Source organism: Misgurnus anguillicaudatus, chromosome 20 (assembly GCF_027580225.2).
Source record: "Misgurnus anguillicaudatus chromosome 20, ASM2758022v2, whole genome shotgun sequence".
Classification (NCBI taxonomy): Eukaryota; Metazoa; Chordata; class Actinopteri; order Cypriniformes; family Cobitidae; genus Misgurnus; species Misgurnus anguillicaudatus.
Genome location: NC_073356.2, coordinates 21,617,899 through 21,640,906, shown reverse-complemented (window position 1 = coordinate 21,640,906; position 23,008 = coordinate 21,617,899). Strand labels below are relative to the sequence as shown.

General features: G+C 35.7%; 2 protein-coding genes across 4 annotated transcripts in view; both read left to right on the top strand.

Annotated features, from left to right (window-relative positions):
• chrac1 (chromatin accessibility complex subunit 1) overlaps positions 1-23,008 on the top strand; it is a 443,634-nt gene that overhangs the window by 165,791 nt on the left and 254,835 nt on the right. The gene's annotated exons all lie outside the window — the stretch shown is intronic.
• The window catches only part of LOC129454553 (electrogenic aspartate/glutamate antiporter SLC25A13, mitochondrial), a 63,885-nt gene continuing 47,480 nt past the window's right edge, over positions 6,604-23,008 (top strand). For all 3 annotated transcript variants that reach the window (XR_012359727.1, XR_012359728.1, XM_073858284.1), the window contains exons 1-3: positions 6,604-6,703; positions 8,174-8,234; positions 21,853-21,985. Coding sequence is in view for 1 of the 3 variants with exons in the window: in XM_073858284.1 (XP_073714385.1) it covers positions 21,857-21,985 (129 nt within the window). In the remaining 2 variants the exon portion in view is untranslated. The remainder of the gene's footprint in view (positions 6,704-8,173; positions 8,235-21,852; positions 21,986-23,008) is intronic.

Sequence of the window (23,008 nt, the reverse complement as noted above, 5' to 3'; positions counted from 1 at the left end):
AGCTTATTTTTTTGCGATAATCCAAAAGTCTATTAATGGGCTTTTTGGCGAGAGAACCAGTGTCCCGCTAACTTCCGAGGTTGGTCTTCAAAAAACCATCATCCCTGTGGCACTCTATTAGACCCAACCATGGGTTGAATCAACCCAACATTTTTTATAGTGTAGATTAGGAAAGGCTAAGCGATCTTGACTTTAAAGGAATAGTTTACCCTTTTGCCATATTAAACTATGTTATTACCTCAACTTAGACAAATTAATACATATCTATCTTTATTCAATGCGTGCACTGTACAGCGCGTCGTGAATGTGTTAGCATTTAGCCTAGACCCATTCATTCCTAAGGTACCAAACAGGGAAGCCCCCAAACACTTCAGTGTTTTCTCTATTTAAAGACTGTTACATGAGGAGATATACCAGTAAGTATGGTGCCACAAAATAAAACTATTTTTTGGTACCATAGGAATGAATGGGGCTAGGCTAAATGCTAACACATTCACAATGTGCTGTACAGTGCACGCATTGAAAAAAGATAGGTATGTATTAATTCGTCTAGGTTAAGGTAATAACATAGTTTAATATGGCAAAGGGGTAGACTATTCCTTTAAGCTCTCAATATTTTATTCTTTAAGCCACACATACAACAGAAGGGAGTTTGCATGTACTGTGAGCTGCACTTTCTTCGTCACTGGTCCAACAAGAACTTATAATTTTAAAGAAACATATAGGCACAATTTCCATTTGTCAACGAAACAAATTATTTTTAAGAATTATTTTTATGTAGGTACACATTCAAAAACAAAGGTGCTACAAAAGTTTTTCACATGGAAGAACCATTTTGGTTCATCAAATAGCCTATACACTCTAAAAAAATGAGTGCTAAATAGCACCAAAAGCTTGTACTTATAGGGGAACCATTTTTAGTACTTTATAGCACCTATAAAGCACCTATGAAGAACCATCCGTGGGTGATATAGCACCACTATAGCACCAGATATGGTTCTATATAGCACAATATGGTTCATTACCTGTTATATAGCACTTAAAATGGTTCCCCTATGATTACGAGCCAGTGAACCACTTTTAGTGCTATTTAGCACCGTTTGTTTTTAGAGTAAATAACTTTTTATTTAACTACAAGGAAACTTTTGTAAAGTTTTTTTCAGATTCTTTATAGAACCATACAACCAAAATGGTTCTTCTTTGGCACTGTGTAGCACGTTTATTTTTAAGTACATTATATGCTTAAGATTAAGTTTTGTCTGCTAATAAAATCTGAAATTGCACAGACACAGTTGTGCATTTCTTTATGACGTGTTAAGATGTTTATAAAACTTTTTTGCATCTAGACCCTGTGGACTCAGAGACAAATGAAATGAAATGCAACAGTATATTGTGGTGATCTCAGGAAAAAATGCAACAGTGGGGTTTGTGAGCCTGGGAGGCCTGGCGGAGACATAGGCTTATAGTACAAGCTCAACACGGAAACAATTTATCATGTGTGAGCGGCTGTCTGCTCACAAGACAACAACAATGTTCCAAATCTCCGCCTCGGGCAGGACACAAATCTAACAAAACTAGCATGTGGCCCCTTTCTATCAAAGACACACACACACACAGGTGGTTAACATACTATCAAACACATCTGATGATATGTTATAAATCATGATGGGAATACGCAATAACCAGCCTATTTTTTCCTTTTTAGGATAAAAATAATTGAATCTTTTCACTGCTAATTTTTCATACATGGAAAATTAATAACCTATTCACTTAGCTTTTTCTCATTCGAAATGCAGGATGGGAAAACCAAAATCTTGCCTTTGTCAACCACATTTCAAATTCGAACCTGGGATTGATGAGCTTTTCATTTAGCGTTGGGAAATGTAGTCATCGTTTAGTCATCTTTAATTTAACCGTTTGTCCTCTGAGTGGCAAATTTCCTTAAAATGAGCCAAAGCAGGCAACGCCTACTGCAATGAAATGGAAAATGTGCAGTTTATTTCATTCTGCCGTGTTTGGGATTGGGAAATGAAAGAAACACATAAGCAAACAAAGAACTGGTGTGTGTTTCATGATGGGGTGTCTGGTGGCCATCACGCAGCTCGTCGAAATTGGGAGTGACATGTTACTGAAAGGTTCGGTCCTATGACACACCGTTGAACGTGGCAGGAGAAACTCAGCTTTGAATCGGTGGTTTACATATCCTCTGATTAAGGGAAGCTCTTTATGGATACATGACTCTGAAGAGTCTACATACAGCAGTGCATTATTAAAGTCTTAAGATAATGCAATGGTTAATGTTGCTTCCTCTGATTGGACAAGCAGTGGTTTGATATTTAGTGTAAAAACTTATTTTTTTCTGTCTAGTTCGGTTGGCATTGCAGTGTTCCAGACAGTCTGCACTGCTTGGCAACATGCAAAAGGGAGAGAAAAAATAGACAATATACCCATCAATGCATTTGACTTATATGCAAGCTACCTAATATTTGATCAGGCTCTTATGTTTAGGTTCAGAATTAGGCAGTAATTAAAAATGCCTTTTAATGCAAAACCCTCTAAGTACAAGCAAATAATCACTATCCTTATATATTCAGTAAACCTCCTTTAACCAGGTAAAAACACTTAATTTTTAATGAAGGTGTCGTTTTAGCGACCTGAGCTCTTTATATATTCGTGAAGATGTCCATGATGGATTCCTATTTTACATCGGCTACAGTACACAAAAGAAGAAGAGAAATATTTTAAGCTTTCGTTTGATTTTGAATCGCTCATCTCTATAGTCTGAAAACACTTTTGTCTTCTCATGTTACGGGCTCCCATCACTCCTGGCAGAACAGTGAGGAGGATTGTTCGTTTTTGCTCGAAATGGATTGAGTGACATGTAACATGATGCATCCTTGGTGATTTTTGTTTTGTATTTTGCATGGCCCACTCTGTAGCCATGAGAACTGAAGCATGCAGTCTCTTTGTTCCTCATCCAAAATGCAAAATGCTATTCATTGATGCACATCTATTCATATCTGTGATTTTATGTGCTCCAACCGTCTAAAATTAATCTTTAATGTTGTATGCCATGGAGCCCTCAGTAGATGGAGTACTGAACAATGTTAAGCTCTGTTACATACACATATTGTACATAATTGTGTTGCATGTTTAGCCTGACCTTTGCATATTGGATCAAATTGAGGTATATATTTGAACATTATAAAGCTATAAAATTTGTCGTGCACATTTTAATTTGGCTTATTTTATTATGTAGGAGGAAGAATATAACACAGTTTAGCTTTGCCTGAAGTTAATTGATATTGTATTATTATTTTATTCATATTTTAATATAAATACAAATTTATTTATTTTTTTTCCCGTGTGCAATCTTCAAATTTCTAGCACGGCCTGTGTTTCTAGATTTGTGGCCAGGTGGTATGTCCGCAGGAGAAGGAAAAGGAAAAGATTTGCTGGTGTTCTTGTTTTGTTCAAAGACGAACGAGCCTGATAATTTCCCTCCCACAAAGCTGCCGAACGGCCCCTATGATCAGCAGCTATGAGAAAGAGCAGGGATCCATGGTCCAAGTGTGCAGCCCAAAGCCTTTCACTCTCTATGCATGAAAACCCGGGCTCTGTGTTTGCGGGCCGCATCTGGATTCATTTAGGTGAGGGGGGTACCCTTCATCCTCTCAGGTTGCAGGTCTGAGTGTGGCCTCTTGTTTTTTAAAATGGCTAAAGCCTGCTTGCCTGGACCTTCTCAAACTGCCCCAGCGCATCCGCCCGTCCCTCCGGAGGGGCAATTTTAGCCCATCCCACATGCCCGTAGCATGTTTAGTGTAGTCCCTCATTTGAACTGAAAGATGTTAAACAGATTCATTCAGGAGCTGGACTCTATACAGCGTTGGATAAAGGACTGGGTGGGTTCAGGTGACCCGAGTGTATGGCTGTATGTATACACAAGTGTAAATGTTGGGGAAGTGGGCGATGAAATGTATAGAGAACAGCATCACTTGTGATACCCCTCCATCACTCTATCCCATAGGTTTGTAAACAGTTCAGCCAGGTTTTACTTTAAAAAATGATCTAGCTGGAAAGAATAACTGCTCACTGGATTTGTTCATATTATATCACTGGACTACTGTCAAAGCTGTTTATTGTTTTACACAATGAATGGAACCAGGCTCGCAAAGTTAGATGGTGAAATGTTGTTCAAACAGATTTACCTTAGTGTAAGCAAAGAGTCTGTCAAGGCCCATAATGCTCAATCCAGTTTTTATCAGGGGAATTCTGTTTACCTCACTATGTATATATGATCGCCTTCTAATTTAGTTTGACATCTTTCCAAGATGGAAATATAAGGGACATTATAGGGAAAAACAGAATGAAATATGCCACTGCTCAGATATCATAACTTCTGAAAGTTGAAAAACATATAAGAAAAAATATTACTGTGCATTTCGAAGTGCCAGGTAAAGTTCCGAATATCTCAGTAAACTAAGGTTTCAACTATGGTTAAATGACCAATTTGTCAAATGGTCTGCAATTCACCACGAATTTAAGCAAGATATAGTTAATCCTTTTTTATAATAATAATCATCTTTATCATTATGCAAATAATGCAAATTCAACCTCTAACCACATTTTGAACATAAGTGGGGACAAAAACTTTCAATATATATTTCCTCCTCAATGTCTATTGTGGTTACGGCCCTGCCTCTAGATAATCTCTCTATGATTTTAATCCTCATTGCAACAAAATAGTACACGATTGCTGAATAACTAAAAAGACAAATTTTATTTAAAAAAAAGGCCAAGATAAGAAACAGAACTTAAAGCGTGCAAAAAAGATCAGGGAGTTATTAAATTATGTCAATCATCCTCATCCGCACTTAAAAGACTATAATTAAACTGTCAACATCTCAAATATAGACACAACTTTGTAAACCACATCTCAATGCCTATGTTACTTTAAACAGAAGGTATTTAACCTCCGAGACCTCTGCAGTCCCCAGCCGCTGACCATTATTAGAGACACTCCAATGGTAAAGAGCGACAAAGTGGTTCAATCATTTGTTTATAAGTAGTTCTATTTTTAAAACTCTTAGTTTGGACAACCGAAAATAGGGGGATTTCGTCCCAAGATGTCTGTCTACGTTTTCAGTCTGTTCCTTCAAAGATGTTTTGTCCCAGGAGAGGCAGAAAAAGGTGACCCTGGGCAAGACATGTCAAAGGTCTTTTGGTTCAACAACAAATTCAGCCACTGGGGAGCTGGAGCACAGAGGTGTTGTCATTATTCTGTCTATGACAATATATCAGTGTAGTTAAAGGAAAGCACTTTCATGTCCTATTTTTAACTTTTTGTGTTTGTTTGTATTATCTAGAATATTGCAAAAATAAACACATGAAATAAGAACAAAACATATCGATGAAATACTTATTCTGTAAGAAGTTATCTAGAAAGTCGATAATGAAACTCTTTTAGGAATCTACCAGAATGCATCACTGCATAAACTGACTTGAGGTATGTTTCTGAATAAAGAATGGAGCAGGTGCCAAGGATATTTGCAGGAAGAGAATTTTCCCCGTGAGGCCTATCTGAGTGATGGAGAAAGCCTGCTGTGAAAAATACTGTGGTTTCTACTGGTCCTCCAGGTATCCCAGAAGCCACCAGCGAATCGCTTAAAGTTATTCTGAACACAAAATACATTTTATCTTTAGGCCATCTACAGTTAAAGAACTTTTCCTCCGTTTGAAAATGTTTTTATTCCATGAATAATAATAACGAAGGTTACTTCTTTGCTCAAAACAAGTAATACTCGAATGGTGGGATGCAAACAGAATAGATAACGCCTGCATGTTCACTTAACCCATATATAGATATTGCATAAAAAACTCTAATGCATGTACATCTTTAAAAACTTAAATTATATTTCAGCAAATATAAGCCATATGTGATGTGACATGCACCCTTGAAATGACCCATGTGGATGTTTTTCTGCAAATTCAACAGCATTTTTTATTGCTTAATGCATGTATACAACAAAACACTATGGCCAAATATATGCAATAAAAATAAATAAATGCATATAGTCAGTGTACGCAGGCTGGTATATTAACATGTATCTAACTATAGCCTATATGGAATTGAACTGTAATAATATATATTTAATATATATATATATATATATATATATATTTAAACATAAAGTAGATGTGTGAGTTAAGTTATGTGAGTTTTTTTAGTCTTTGGCAGTGGCCGCAAGTTTATTCCAAGATTTTTATTTAAGAAAATAGTTGTAAATGCAACACAATGAATCTGTTCAAGTGCTAGGGGGAGCTACCAAATACAAACAATATTATAAAAACACTTTGAAGAGAGTACATAGCCTACTTGTAAAATATGGATAGCTTTGCGTTTTTTTTAGGGCAATATCGAATCAATATAACACTTTACATCATTTTTAAAAGCAATAAAACATGTTTTTTTCCCTGACATTTTACACTTGTGAAAGTTTAATTTTGCAATAAAAATACAAAAATATTAAAATATGTGTGGGTCTGTTTATCAGGAATACCTAAAGGAACATCCTTCCACTGTAAAGTAAAACTTTCTTCAACAGGCAGCAGCGGCCGCCAGTGTCCCCGCACGTGATCTCCATGGCAACGTCAGGAAGCTCGTGAACTCTTCCTGTTGTGTTGAAGGCTAGCTGCACACAAGGTAACGTTAAGTCTACATTTAGCTTTGCTTTCTGAATTCGACTGACAGACTGTCAGTGTTTGGTCGTGTAGTGTATGTATTAAATGAGAATGAAAACTATTGATAACCATAACTATATCCGCTCTTCTTTATGGAGCTAGTTAACTTGCTAATGTCCTTGGTGAACTTATGTCTTTCAGCAGATCTCAAGTCTATTTTATTGAAGCTACGTAACGTCAACACTGTTCCCACTAGTATCACTGAGACATATATAAAGTAACCTGAATTTCTCATTAGAGAAAATAACCTGAAGTTTAATTTAAAAAGGCAACAAGCGTACTGTATTAAACTCATAGTAAGTTCGTATACGAATATAAGCTGGTTTCATCGGATGCACGCGTGTTGTCTCTGTATGGACGCTAACTTCCGGTCTGTGTTTGTTTAATGGTCTGACCGTGTGGCTAAAATGAACTCTGAAACAAATACCTCGCCAAAAATAACAAATGTTTTGGTTTTCTAAACACGATCATGCATCATAGTACACATTTTACACACTAACTTTAGCTCAGTGTAGTGTTTGATAGGCTTTAGCTATGATTTGAAGTAATTTAATCTACTTGTTTATTTTGCTTGCATCAGAAATAAACTACTTGTTGTTTTTTATTCTTTGCAGTGTTTACCAGAAGTTAAGTTTGTTCCATGAACACCGTTTGTTTATGTTGTTACTGCTGAAACTATAAAGCATAGTTTTACAAAGCACAAAAATGCTTGAATATTCGTATTTTAAATAACAAACTAAGCCGTCTAACTGCAACATGCTACAAGCTAACATGTTGCTTAGGCAATTTAATGTTCATTTTTGTTTTTAATAAAAATTTTCTTGGTTTATTTGTTTTGGCCTTGTCATAATAAATATTGTTTATTACCATTTTAATCTATTGGATATGTGATTTTTAACTAAACTATGGTTGTGATGGGCTGTATTTCGCAATAGTTATTCAACATGACATATGAATCATCATTAGTTTAAAAGATTTGCTTTGATCCTATATAGTTTTACATATAGGATACATTATTCACATTATTATATTGCAAATATAAACAATAATATTTGAAACAGTTTTAAACAAGATCACAAAAATATTGTTTAATTTTGGAACTGCTGAGGAAAATTTACATTTCTGAATATAACATTTTGCCAATTAAATACATTTCCTCTTCTAAATTTGGTTTGCAATGAGAAAAATAACAAAATATATCACACATAGGCCTAGTTAAATCAATGATCAACATCGATCACATTATTCAGTGTATATTAAATTACGTTATTGGTTTGGAACCAATGGACCATTCTCATAGATTTCTTTGGTCCTCTGCCACTGATGGTTAATAAGTTTTAAAATTATATCACTGAAGTATTTGCATCCACATTATGCATTGTGTAATGCACTGGCTTTAGTATGATATTAACCCAGTTTTCTTTATTTATAGCATACACTTGTGGAGAGGAATGAAGAGTACTGTGTTGACCAGCAAATCGGACCAAAGATGGGTTAGTATTTATTTCTCTTCTCTACTCTTACTGTTCATTTTTTGTGTAAGCTTCAAGTAATAAATCACAATGTCTTACCAAACACAAAAAGTGGCTTCAAATACTGATCATTTTCTCATAACTAATTTGCTTAAATGAAATTTACCGACACGCAGTGTGAATTTGTGTAGTTCATTAATAATGCGCGACTTTTGTAAATTACAGTTCACATGATTTCTAAACAAAGTGCTTGCTGTGAAATAGACGTGGATTATCCTGCGGTATCTTGTGCTTTTAATCCTGCATTAGGATAAAGGGTCAGACATCTTAACACGCCACACTCTGCTCAGGTGCTGCTCCATTCAGGCAGCGCGGCTCAACCCCTTTTTGCATTAATATGTATGTTTTTAATGATACATAATGATGGCCAATGATACGCAAGCTTAAGTCCAAAAAGATTGTGCGTTGCCGTGGCAACCACCCGGGCCGCGTTCTGCGCGGAGTGCATGTGGTCATGCCGCACGCGTTATTAGGGCTGCTATACACCGGGAGAGGTACACATGCACTGTAATTGCCTGTGCCATTCAGCTCTCGTGCTTTGTGCGACTTTGAGGATGGATAAATTGCTGCATCTCAGCTATTAACGGATAACTATTAGAGAATCAGGGCTTGAGCTCTGTTTCTGAGCATGATTTTTTATTTGCAGGGCTTTGAGTAAAAATAAGAGGATTGTGTTTGATTTAATCAAGCTTATGGAAAAGGTTCATAGAGGGTATTGGTAAGCATTTGTTCTCAGTGTTTTTTATATAATTTTTTGCCGACTTTGTGTATCGTTTACTGAGCTTGTCGAATAAAATATGGATATGCATGGAAACATACCGCAAGTGTTTTCATTGAAACACTGTGGCAAAATAATCATATGTTCAACATTATAAGGAAAGCAATCTTAAAGCTCGATTCTGTTTGTGCGGAGTTTCTGGAATCCAGTGTTTTTGGTGAACACAAAATGTTTTACAACTGAGGTGGGTTTTCATCTGATTGAGATGATTCACAGGTTATCTCTGTTTCATGAGATGGATACAAACAGCATGATGCATTTTCTACCTCCTCCTGAGCTGGAATAAATCAAGTGATATGGTGACATCCATCAGGCACTGAATCACTTCTCCTTTATTCACTCAGCCCTGTTTGAGCGGCATCATGCCAACGGTTCTGAATCATTCATTCAACACATGTAGACTTCCCTGCTGATTCAAAGATCTGCCCGTCGCATTCTCTGCTTCTCTCTCTCTCTCTTTCTTCTCTCTCTCTCTCTCGTCTCCCCCTCTCCATTTTTGATGGAAAAACTCTTCAAGTGTGAAACTCTGCAGTCTCTTGGGGGTTAAAACTTTGTAAAGAGCACATGCTGAGAAAATGGCAGTCTATGCCCATGTGGCTTTAGGTTGGTCTGAGGTATGCACTCAGGGAAAGCTAAACCAGCACGTGTCCCTTCGCATCCACGGTTGTCAATGACAATGACAGGGCCAGAGCTTATTGAAGGTGCTCTCTCCTCACCTGTCACGGATAAAAGCTACTACGCTAAACCACTGAAATAATACGTCTGTAAATAGTGTTTCTGCTAAAGACAGTGTTTACCAGCACATTTCTGTTTTAGAAACAACACAATTTAAACGTGCGTTGCATCTGAAGGATAATATAGGAGACTGCTTAGTAAAATGAATATGTGGATGTAAGACCCGAGGTTAATTGACAGTTAAAGGAGCAGTATGTAAGAAATTTATATCAATTAATCATAAAATAGCCATGATATGTCACTAGACATTAAGATATCATTTTCATTTCAACTTACACTGACAACAGTGGTATGGCCAGGATATTGTCATTTAAAAAGTGGAGTTGCAGCCCTCAACTGATGTTTATGTTGTCATTTTATGTATTAGCCACCAGTTGTGTGACTGCAGTACCAGTTTTAGCCACAAGTTTTGTGATTGCAATACCAGTTTTGGCCACAATCCTACATACTGTTCCTTTAATAGTAAAATAATACTAAATATAAAGAAATATAAATATCATGGGAGAATGTAGGACATTTATAGTTTCTTGTGCACTGTACCGTTTTTAGGATTGTCCAGCACTGAGTTATAAAATAAGTAGTATTTATTCACAATGGTTATGCTGCTGATACAGAATTGTGAATATTTAGTTCATTTCAATGCACACTTTGTTATTGTGCTTACTAAGGACCGTGTCATTGTACTACTTTTGCAATCTTTTATTCTCTTGCCGCAATAAAAACATTTTTGTTTTGTGAGCTATCCTTTTACAGTTCTCTGGTAGTTAACATATTGTTAATCAACCATCATAAGTCAACCATCTTAAGCCTGGCGTGGAGCTGAGTAATCTCTGTAATCCACTCTGTAATTGATTTTTGTGTATCTTAAAGGTATTTGATGCAAAGATGCTCCCAATATCAGTTTCAATGACGTTAACCGCCATCCTTTCCAGACCTGATCTACAGTGAAAGTGATACCATCTGATGATTATTAGCCATCTCTTCCTTTAAACGGTTTGAATTTCTTTTTGTAGAAGCGGCAGCTGTATCATTTCTGTTTGCTTTTAATCATACTTGCTCGGGCCCAGCGGATGGCCTTGCGGCTCTCCACCCACCCTGAAACAGCAGGGTGCCGTACTCCAACCGTCAGCTTAGTTAATAAAACAATTACTCTTGACTCCACAATGTGCCTGATTTGGCATGCTGGAAACGCGCAAATTCTCGATTCCTTTGAATTTCATCAGTAACAAAATTAATTAGAGTGGCCACGAAAATGTAATCATTGCTCCCTGGAAATTGAAATAAATTAGAGATGCATGCATTGGGACTGCTCATTAACAGTGACCTCCAGTAATTGCTGTATCCATTTGTGAAATTCATAATGGAGTTGAGGCAACTTTGAACTGTGTTTAAATAAAGACTAGATTGCATGCTCCCCTGGGTTTCCTATGAATGTTGAAATTGCTTATTTGATGAGGCAGATATGGGTTTGTGTGTGTTTGTGTGCATGTTTATCCTTTTTTTATGATGGCTTGGCAAATGTCATACTCCCCATTATGATTCAAACTTTTGTCATTTGCAGAACTAGTGTCGTTCCCTTATTGATATCCTTTTTTACCGGTTTACCTGATTATTTGTCAAACAGTACCGTATATTTGTCTAGTAGCAGAACACACATTTAGGAACTAATAAAATAATCCTCATGTAATTATATGCTTATGTAGCTATTACCATAAATATCAATAGTGCCAAATCTATGAATGCTTTTCCATCTGCATCATTCAAACATTTTAATGCACCTTATTTTTTTGTGGTGCTGATTTCCAAATCTGTAATAATAATAATAATAATATAGTATGGGAATTGTGCAATGACCATTCAAATTTGTCTTTTTTAAATTTGCCACCCATAGCTGCCTAGATTACAGCTTTGGACACTACGGGCATTCTCTCAACCAAATTCATATCCAAATAAGATGCTTTTTGAAATTTGTTTTGAAGACATTTCCGTGTATGATCATTTGTCGGCTGCTCTTCCTTCATTATCAAAAGGTTTTTAAGAACGTGAATAACATAAATAGAAACACGACTGGTGTAGCTAAACGCTTGTTTTCTTTTGACTGATAAACTTTGGTATTGTATTTGTCCAACAACATGGTAGTTTAGTGCATTTCCTTTCAGTACAGCACTATTACTTTTTTCTCCTGTAATCACTTTGTGTACTGAATTCTAACCATCATGTGAGCTTTATTTGAACTGGCCCAATTTTCAGTAAGGTAATGACATTTGACAGTCAAATTGAAAGCACTTCAATCAAGATTGGGATCATTGAATAGCCTGTTATGTCAAATTGTTTTGTCATTCACTTAATCTCTGGGCCTAGCGTTGAAGCTGGACTGTGTGTTTCCATGTTTTGCACATCATAATTTTAGGCTGATAATTACAGTTAAACAAATCACTCAAGTGTCAAGTGTTCACAATGAAAATATGAGCTACCTTTTTTTGTTTGGTGAAGGGAAGCAGTAATCAGTTAGTGATACCCTCTCATCATACAATAATGTAATGCCAGGCTGGTAGACTGAAGTGTCCACAGTATGTAGGCTGTAAGTCTATTTGTCTCCATTAGGTTGATCTCCTTTCAGGAGTTTCGGGATTTGAGTGCTGTGTGGATCAGAGGTTCCCAAACTTTTCATATATTTCATCCCGGAACCCAACAACATATTTTGAAATGTAAATATGGAGAAAGCACAATTTTTTTTATAATTGAGTAGTTTTTATTTTCCTTGTCATAAAAGAGATCATAATTGCAGTATCAAATTATATCAATATATAAAATCATATCAATTCTGATTGCATGAGCTGTCTCAAGGCTGTAATGCCAATAAACGCACATCAGTGACAGGAAATCCTATCCGCTTGTTAAGTCATGATGTAAAACTGTTTCCGGGGCCATGCCTTCACTTGTTTTAATAGAGGATGTTATAAAAACAGCCGTTTATGAGCACTATTTATATTACACATTTAAGAAAATTTGATAAACTCACAGAGACACTGTACTGCAGTCTTTCCACCAGTAACCGACAAAAGATGAATGATGTGAACTCCACACTACACTCCCATTGGAAATCGCTCCCAAAAGTCGCTCATCATTTGCATAAAATTTAACTGTTCTTAACTTTGTCGCCTCGCTGGACACGCCCCATCCGGTCGCCAACAGTCTGACGCTCGTGTCACCGGAAGTCACCAGTTCTTCATTAAAATGAATAGGATCGTTTCTCTTTGTTGCTGCGTGTCGCTTAATGTGAACAGGGCAAGGGCTGATTTAGATTGATCCGATTTAACGAAAGTCAAGATTGTTGTTTCTTTGCATTTGTTGAATTAGCCTTAATAAAACATATTACTTGTTAGAAATGATAGAGTTTAGAAATGTGACTATTTGTACCTTTTATCATATTGCTGTTGTCACTTTAGGGCATGCATTACAGTGAATTTACTATGGTAATGGTTTTAGGCACTTTCATGACTAACTTAATTGTTTTTTGTTTGTTTTGTTTTGAATCAGGATCTGCTTTTTAAATTCATATTTAGTATAACATTTAAATAATAGTGCACATTTAATAATAGTTTAACTCATTCACCGCCATTGACGAGTTATCTCGTCATTTATGAGTACATATTTAACTAATAAAAATGCCTTTCTGGACGAATTTCAAAGTGAAAGTGTAATACCGCTTTTTCCAAAACGAATTTATCAAAAACGGATGTTAAAAAGATTTTAAGATTTATTTTAAATGCCTTTATGTTTGATAGTCATTCTGAGTCTGATCTCTAACAAAAATTCCTTTAAAAAAAACAAAATTTTTTAGGCTTTTTGCTCAAAATGTTGTATTTTTGAAGAGAAATATCCATATTTCAGTGGTTAAATTAAGTGGAAAAAGTAAATATATAATGAAACGTTTTTTTCCCCATTTTGTTTGTTTGTTTGTTTGTTTATTGTTTGTTTGAAAGCAGAGGGTGTGTTCTTTAATTTGATATAATTTGTATGTTTATATATTTATAGAAAATAATTTTTCCTGCAAGGAATTTTGTGAAAATTTTGTTAAAATCACAAAAATGCAGGTGGGCAACTTTTCTCAAAAAGGCTGGCGGTGAATGAGTTAATAGTGCACAAATTTGTCATCATGTATAGTTTTTTTTCCAAACGGAATTCTAAGCTGAATAGGCTATTTAATATACTATTACATTATGTAATAGTAATGTGTTTCACACTTAGCATTAATTGATTTAAACATTAAAGTGTGATAGTGTGAGGATATTATGGTAAGTCACAAATGTCTCTGGATAAGTAGTTTAATCTAAAAGCTTCCTTGAACAGACTCCTTTCTATCACTAAACTATTACCTGCAAGATCAGGAAATGTGGAACTCTTAATTGGGTTTATTTAACCAATGTCAGCAGTCTTTAAAATGCAGATTTATTTCAAGAGGTCCCTAGTGGACATCAGTATAATCCAACCAGTGGGGGACGGTGACTTATTTTTTCGAGGGCGCACGATGCAAAGTTCGTCACAACATGTGTGTAGCCGTCACGTGTGTGGTTCATAATTTCAAAATATGTGTTCTGCCCGCCGAGTGGACGTATGTGCATCACGTGTCTTGTCAAAATAAGTGCCTGCTGCGGATGCGTCTAAAGGGTTTATGATAAAAGAGAAGCTCACGTTTGCCAGATACTCGCATAATCTCATGCGTAATCAGAGTTTACTGTTAAGGGAGTCTCTTGCGTGCATTTTGTGAACGTGAGCGTCTCTTTTATCATAACGGTTTTGACGCGTGTGCAGCAGGCATTTATTTTGACAAAACACGTGATGCACATGGTGCATTTGAAAACATGAGCAACGCATGACACTCCGAACACTTATTTTGAATTTGCAAACTGAATCCAACCCATTCTCATCAATTACATATAATTAGCAAGCCGTTTGAAAAGTTGTGTAATGCATACGCCAAGGACTGGTGTATCATATGCACGCAAAAGGCGTTCTATTTATTTGCAGTTGATGAGCATGGGTAATCTTACATTGTGATTATTTAACTCCATACCTGAATTAAATATAAGGTCAAATTGATAAAGCAATCGTTTGATTTGTTGCTTTAGCTGATAACTTACAGAATAGCTTGATTCCAGTTACATTCATGTGTATATTGCATGTGTTAAACATCCCTAATTGATGTACAGGTAAATTAGTCTAATTTGCTTTTTAAAAATGAGACCTGTGAGATCAGCTCATTTCAAATGCACAACAAAAAGTACCTGATGGAGAGAAAAATACTTTAATCCACCTGTTGTAGTCAAAAGGGAATAAGATCAGATAATACATGAATATATGTAAATATTCATATTCAAATGACTCTTGTTTTTTTAGATTTGGTGCTTCTGTTCCATTTAAAGGTCTCTTGGTAGTTTCATCAATAGCAGGGATGTTTTCAGGCTGTAAAACGGCACTATTAGCATGCCACAAAGGCTCGAGTCGAGTTGTTCTAACTGGAAGTGACAAAACTTTATAAGATCGCTCACCAACACAGACCAATCAAGAAACTATACATTAGGCCTTAGCTCAAGAAAATCCCAAGCTGGCTTTTAACATGGCGCCCGCAGAAGCAAACGTGTTTGCTTGCTTCAATCTAAATTACCGCCTCTTTATTACTTTTTGTGTTTTTCGTCATTCTTATGCAGAAATGTGATGCACTGTTAACTTGCAACAAACAGGCAGTGCTGGACTTTGGACTGGATGGGTTTAATACTTGTTTATTTTATACTTTGTTGTTTATTTATTTAATATTTATTATGTATTCTTCATAAAATTATTTTACCTATGGCATTCTAGTGTGGACAGCAAAGGAACATTGTGCAAGGAACATGTCTTGAAAACACAATTAACGTTTATATAGGTACATTTATTTTAGTAGCTCTTTGCATGTTAAAGTGCACCTATTTCATTGCTAAAGAGAACGTTATTTTATGTATTTTGTATAATACAATGTGTTTGTGTGGTTTATGGTAAAAACACACATTACTTTCCACATACCATAAATTTTTGTAGCTTTAGATATAATGCCTTCCTCAAACGCATTGATTTTGTACAAAACTCATCGATCTGAAAAGCGCTGTGTCCCTGATTGGGCAGCTAATCTGTACGTTGACGTTGTAATTGGCCTGAATTCCTCTGAAATGTGATGCTCCTTACCAAGATTCGCTCACAATGCAATGCTAACAGGAGTTAACTTACAGGCTATGAGTCAGAAGCGGAAGGAATTATGATAATGTCGGTCTTCCCAACATCACCAATCCTAGGAAGTAAACTGTTGCCTACAATCCGTGTGTTTGTTGTAGTCCAAGAAAAGAGATTTACGTTGAAGACGATAACTCGCGTCATCGTTTACTTTAGGGTATGTGCATATCGTTAACGTACTAATACACACTTACGCACCAAAGGAAATGTAAAAACGTTAATAGGAGGATAGTTGCTCTTTAATAAATAGAAGGCACTACAATTAACATGCAACATGCTGTTCCAATGTACAGTAATAGATTATAATGCTTTTGACATGTCACTCACCGTTTGTGTCCAGTGTTGGCAGAAGAACAGGCAGTATTTGTCCGATACACCTGTTTTTCAACTGCCATAATCACCTCAAAATAGCACAAAACTTTAGATATTATGGTCATGTCGAAGTCACTTTATTGTGATGCACCACAGAGGGTAAGAAAATGAAATGCCGCTCTATGTTAAAGCGAACAGGAGACTCTCATTTATAACCCTCTTAATGTCATTAAATGCATTAAAGGTCTCTTGCTGTTACATTAAACAGCCTTTTTATCCTGTAATAAATCCTGTCATTGCAAGTCATACTATGAAGGCTTATTTTTTTTAAGAGATTTAATTAATTAATTATGAGGATTTTTCCCCTTCAGCTTTAGTCAGGTGTATTTGAGGTAATAAACTTTTGTCGTAAACTTGCTGCCATAAAGTGACATAAAGAGAGAAGGACAGAGAGGTGTTGACAGGTTCATAAACACTGATAAAATAAAGTCAGGTCTGGAGCAGTGGAACTCTGTTGTAATGCTGCATAAATGCGTCTGCTATTACTGCTTACTGTAAATTTGCTGCTGTCATAAATGGGAAAAATGTTTTGAAGTTGTCGTGGTCCATAGGGGAATTCTTCCCTTTAAAATGTTAAGCCTCATATTTCTTCATGTTTGCTGTCATATGTTTTGCTGTTTGATTGTGCAATGCCTGAATTAAAAGTGTAGTAGTACAGTGAGGGGCAAATGTTTAAGACCAATAGGGAAAATCAATCAAATATAATAAATACAATGCAGCACTCAATATGGCCGCTCTGGCGATGAAATTCCTGCCTTGTAGTTTAATGAACCAATCATAAGTCAATAAAGACTGACATTCTTTCGGGGCAGGCTCTATAGACGGTTTCATCGGACATTGGTAGTCTATGTGTTGTTTATTTTGCTTGTTATATAAATAAACTACGTTTAAAGTACTTTGTTGTTATTTATTCTTAGCGGAGTTTACCGGAAGTTACTCGTTGACCATGAAAGCTACTTGTTTATGTTGTTACTGCTGTGTCGCGTGAGGCACTTGCCAACCTGTGCGCATGTGGTCGTTTTTGTCAAAGGCCATTTTTATCTCAAAATGACAAAGTAACGGAACAGTTAATGTCAGATTTAATTGTTGGTTAGAAAAATGTTGTTTAATTTTATTTTATTACGCGGTTTTAGAAATATTTTTCCCTATTTTTCCAAGTAGACAGGACTTTAGTCTTGCATGACTGAAGTAACTGGCCAGAGGCGTTGCAAACATGGCCGCCTACTAGTGCAACCTTCGTTGCAATGCAGTACATTTACAAACTATATTAGCATACTAAATTTGAAAAACATATATGTATGTAATATAAACATTTATAGCCATCTTTTTACTTTATTGACAACATGCACTCAGGCTGGTATGGACTCTGTAAGTGTGCGCAGAATCGGATGAGCTACTATTAAAATTCAATCCTACAGTTATTACATTCAATCCTCAATGTAGGCAGTTTTAAGTAACTTTTTCTTACTTGGCTGAGGCTTGAACCTTTCAGGCCTTGCAAGTGTTTTTTATGATCGCAAAAATGTCAAGCTCTGGCTTGCCATCTCCGTTTCTGACTCAAACTGTTCCCGCTCAGGCGCACAGAGTGCGTAATTCTACGTTAATATGTTGAGTTTAAATTAGTACATTATTTTATTTTTAAATTGAACTAATTAAACTGAAAAGTAACTTGCATTACTTTTTAAAAAAGTAACTCAAATATTAATGTGTACATTTATAAAGTATATATTGCTAGCACAGTACTCTGTGAATTGAGCTACAGGAACACCAGGTATTAGCGAATTAGCAGTTTTTTCATATTAGATTTTTTGACCAATGTTTATTTAGGTTACACAGTTTAAACAGTCTGTCACTGGGACACTACCCTTTCAAAAAGTACACCTCTGCATCTAAAGAGTTCATATTATTACCTCATAGGTACATATTGGTATACCAAAAAGTGCAAATAAATGTACATATTGGTACTAAACATAAACATGTCTTTACCTAAATACATATTAGGACCTTTTTAAAGGGATTTCTCTGACAGTGTGTGTTAGCTTGCATCTCTGCATTTAGCACAGCGCCATATTAAAGGCCCAACAACACATAGTGCTTGTAACTCAATCCTCTTCAATCTTTAACACACAATGACATTTCTGACACATGGCTTAGGCTATATCTGATTTCAGAAGATGTGAAGGAAGTTTTTGGCCACACCATTGTTCACCACTACATCCCTCTTTTCACTAGAACTGTAGTTTGTTTAGCTTCACTTTGGAGCTGAACTGACTCAGTTTCTGCTGGTGGGTACGACTGCGGTTTTGTCCTGCCTAATTTCTCTCTAATCCCCTTGCCCTCCACCTTTTCCCCCCAGATAGCCCCCAAACACCTTCACTTTCATACTATCCCTGTCACGTACTTCCTTGCACTACTGCAGAGCAGATCGATGTAATGTCTTGTTTGATATATTTTGTCCTTGGTCTTGCCTAGATTGACACACGGCATTCTGGGAACCATTTCCCTCAGCACAACGAGGCATATTGACCTAGTTAGTCATTAATGAAACACTGGAGTTATATTCCTACACTGCCATTTGTTTTTCATTAGGTGATGTAATCTCAGTTCAGTCCAGCGATTCCCTTAAAACAGGTAAACGTTCTCCCCTATAAGAAGAATCGCAGCATTTCTTTTGTATTTGTGGTGTGCAAGATATTTTCCAATATGATGTCTAGACCCTAGAGTGGGCAGTGGGGGTGTGAGGGGTCGACTGTGCCAAGTTTGCATCTACGCTTGCCATATCTGAATGAGCTTTTTTATAATACACTTAAGTTGGACCAGATGGGTTTTGGGAAACGGTGAGAAACACACCGATGTTGTGTTTGTGGCCAAAACAGAATTAATTTTGTTTTTGGAACTTGAAAACGATGAAAAAACACATTTCCTGGTTCATTTAATTTTCTTTGAATTGGGAGTTTTTTTGGAGTCATATTTAAATACAGTAAAAGTTATTGTAATTGTTAGATTTTATACACTGTGACATTGATACAATAAAATCATATGTTTGCTACTGTAGGTATTTGTTGTATGCTGCTACTTTGTTTTCAATTCCAGCTTTGTTGTTTTAATGTTACTCACTCAGAGTTTATTAGTTCAAGTTATGCCATGTGTTTGGCAACTGTTGTATTGACCTGCCAATATTATTATAATTGCATTAAAGAAAGTTAAACCACGCCATGCATTCTTCTGCTACCTAAAGAGAGTCTTTAAACCATACTGTTTTCTTTTACATTATCACCATTACAGATTTTAAAGGATTATAGTATTTTTACTTGGCATTAGTGCAGCATTGACTTGCCATTGTTAGTATTTGAAAACCATACAGTATATATATTGAAGTATATTATCTATATTATTGAACATATTATCCTTATTTCTTTTCTTTGCCTTTTTGTATTAGGATCAGCAATGTTCTGATTCACATCAGGGCTTCATGTGTTTTATATTAAGCGTTAATACAAAAGATTTGCTGGACTCAACCCCTCCAAGACAGATGTGCTTGGTTGCACAATTATACAAATTAACCAGGAGCACCACGAATGAGCAAAAAGCAACTGGTCAGATTCCTCACATAAGCTTTCATAGCAATTTAGTTTCAACGAAACCCACAAATTCTTGAAATAATTTTTCCCTCTTGTAAATGGACACATTCCAAGACTGACTTCATTCTTTCATGTATTATTATTTATAACATTGTCATAAATCTGACTCAGCTGTTAGAGATGGTCAAAAGTCAGCCAATCTCCAGTCTCATTAACCTGAACGTTGTTGATAAGATCCTTAAGGCGTATTTTTAAGCAGGCATAAATGTGGGTTTAATGCCAATGCTTGAATTGAAATAATTGACCCAAACAGAGGTGGCTCATCAAATGTTTTTATTTGAATCCAAAGACAATTAAAGGCACAATAAATGCCATGGTGGTTTCAATACTGGCTTTCAGAGCTTCTGTTCTTCTCCTTCCTAAATAAAAACCATGCTTTTGAAAGGCTCACAGTTGCAGTAATTTAAGGTTTTAAGAGACTAACTGTAAACTGTAAGGTTCAGAGCCACAATTACTATGCAACTCCACGTGCTTGTGGCTACTACACCAGCAAGAAAAATCCGCTGCCAGCTATTATTTTGCTTCTTATTATATTTGTTTAAAACGTTTGTTTTTGAGTTAAAGATAAACATGCAAAAGGTAAAAAAAATAAGAAGAACATGAAACTGAGGACAGCGTCTTTGCTTTCAAGACGTGTTTACAAGCCCTTTTGCGAATATTTAAATAAATTTATTGGTATAAAAACAGGTTAATAATAAAGAAATGACCGCTAACACTTTGTAACAGCGTTATTGATGTTTTCACGACGACTGTGACATTTCTATAATATCAAAAATGAGCAATGAATTCTGACATTTAAAGCTTTGACATTTTCTCTGGTAGTGTTTTTGCGCTATATGACAAGACGTGCATTCACACAGCACACCTGTATTTACCGTGTTTTGGGATTTATTTATGCGAACAAGCGAACGAGAAACGATTTTAAAAAGTCAATTGACAGAATATTTGAAGAGTTTTGTTGCAAAACGAGATAAATCCGTTTTTTAATTGTTCAGAAATCTCGTTTTTTGGTTGTGCATTCCAATTAATATCAATTCAACTGCAGTTGGTTTGTTTTGATTTAAACTTTCATAACTTAAAAAATACAGCTAAGTAAAACTTTCATAACTTAAAAAATACAGCTAAGTAGCACCATAAAACAAAATAATAACATGATAACATAATAATAAACATGTTTTCACAAAAATGTAAAAAAATGGATTTATCTCGTTTTGCAACGAAACTCTTCATTTCGTCTCCTTAAGACAATTCAAAATAAATAAAGTAGGACAAAAAAATTAAAAAATTAAATCAACATCAAACAAGGAGTGCTGTTGGAGTCTATAAAAATGGTTGTGATTCGGCTGTAAAAAAATTCTCTTTTTGCACCTGTCGCGGTTTTATTTTTATTTTTTTTAACAAAAATGATAAATTATGATTGTTATTATAATCAATTCTAAAAAAGTATTAATTATAATAACCATTTATAGCAATGCATATTATTTAACGTACAAATATTTATTGTTTGTTATTTTACCTGAATATAGTATTTTTGTTACTTTATATATATATATATATATTTTTTTATATATTTTATCAGCTTTAATTTTTTTCTATTTAGGTACGTCTGGACTCTGCTTTTAATTATTTAATTTAGTCATCTTCACTTGTAAAGCCAGCTGTACAGCAAGCAACTTGTTTAATGTTATAAAGCAAATGTTTAGTTGTTTTTTCCAGTACAAATCACTTCAATGATGCATTGTGTAAACTAACACCGAGAAACTGACTCACAGTTGCTATGTTGCAGGAGCATGTCAGACAAGCCTTTGTACAAAGAGACAAAGCCAGGACAGGTACTGTCTGCTGTGGACTTCAAGGACATCATGGTGACCATCAGTCCCCACATGCCAACACCATTTGTGGATGAAGGCCCGATTGCAGTAAGCCTGTTTATTTTGAGCTGTTTTCCAGTGTTTTGCCTTGATACACTGAGGCGGTTTCACGACAAGATTTTGTTTCACATATCCTTTATCAATGCACATAAACACTACTCGGATACGTTTGTTTTGTGAGGTGTTCGGCTTGTGTGTTTATTTTAATGAAGAGCAGCCTGTTTTATAAACACTCCATGGAGTCTGTCATTTTCTCCACGGTTTGTGTCTCACAAACCTTGGGATTCAGGGAGATGTTTGTAAACAAACAATTTCAGGGCCATTAGAAACCTATTAAAGGCAATACGCTTGTCAGACAAAGTCTATACACTCTCTCTTCTAATTTAGATACATTATAAAACTGAATAAAACAAAAAGGAGGTTGAAATCTTTGTTCCTTTCTTTGGAGATTCACATATGTTAGGGCAGTATTTACAGCTCAACAGGTTTATGCAGGGATTTTACAAATGACATCTTAGTTAAGGAAACTTCAGGGTCTGATTTTGGCTTCAGGTAAACATGATTATTTCAGCAAAGCACACAGCGCCATCTAGTGAGAGACAACACAGCCTTACCTTACCTTTCATTCCCAACCTCTCCAAACGCATGACTTTACACCATAGCCAGTTCTCTTACAACCTCAATAAATATATAAAAAGTCAAAAAACAAAACCGAAACCTGGTTAAAATTTGAATTTGTTGTCTATTTCTTCTATTTTTTTGTTTCTTATGCTGTGAAACGTATACAGTAGGTGAGAGAGCGTTTACAAAGCATGATTCTGTCACATGCTATTTAAAAATTTACCTCATGTTAGTTTTCCACCTCTTCTCATAAAACAGCTTAATTAAAATGGCCCTCGAGCTTGAAATGCTCTGAAATTACTGGTGTGTTTCTCTGTGAAACACATGTATTTATTTAGTGCTCTGTGGGGTGGAAGATGTCGCCGTACTGATGCTTGATTAATGTTTGGCACTGCAATGAATTTTCAGCTATTTATCACCTCTGTCCCTCATAAAAGGATGTTTTCTTAC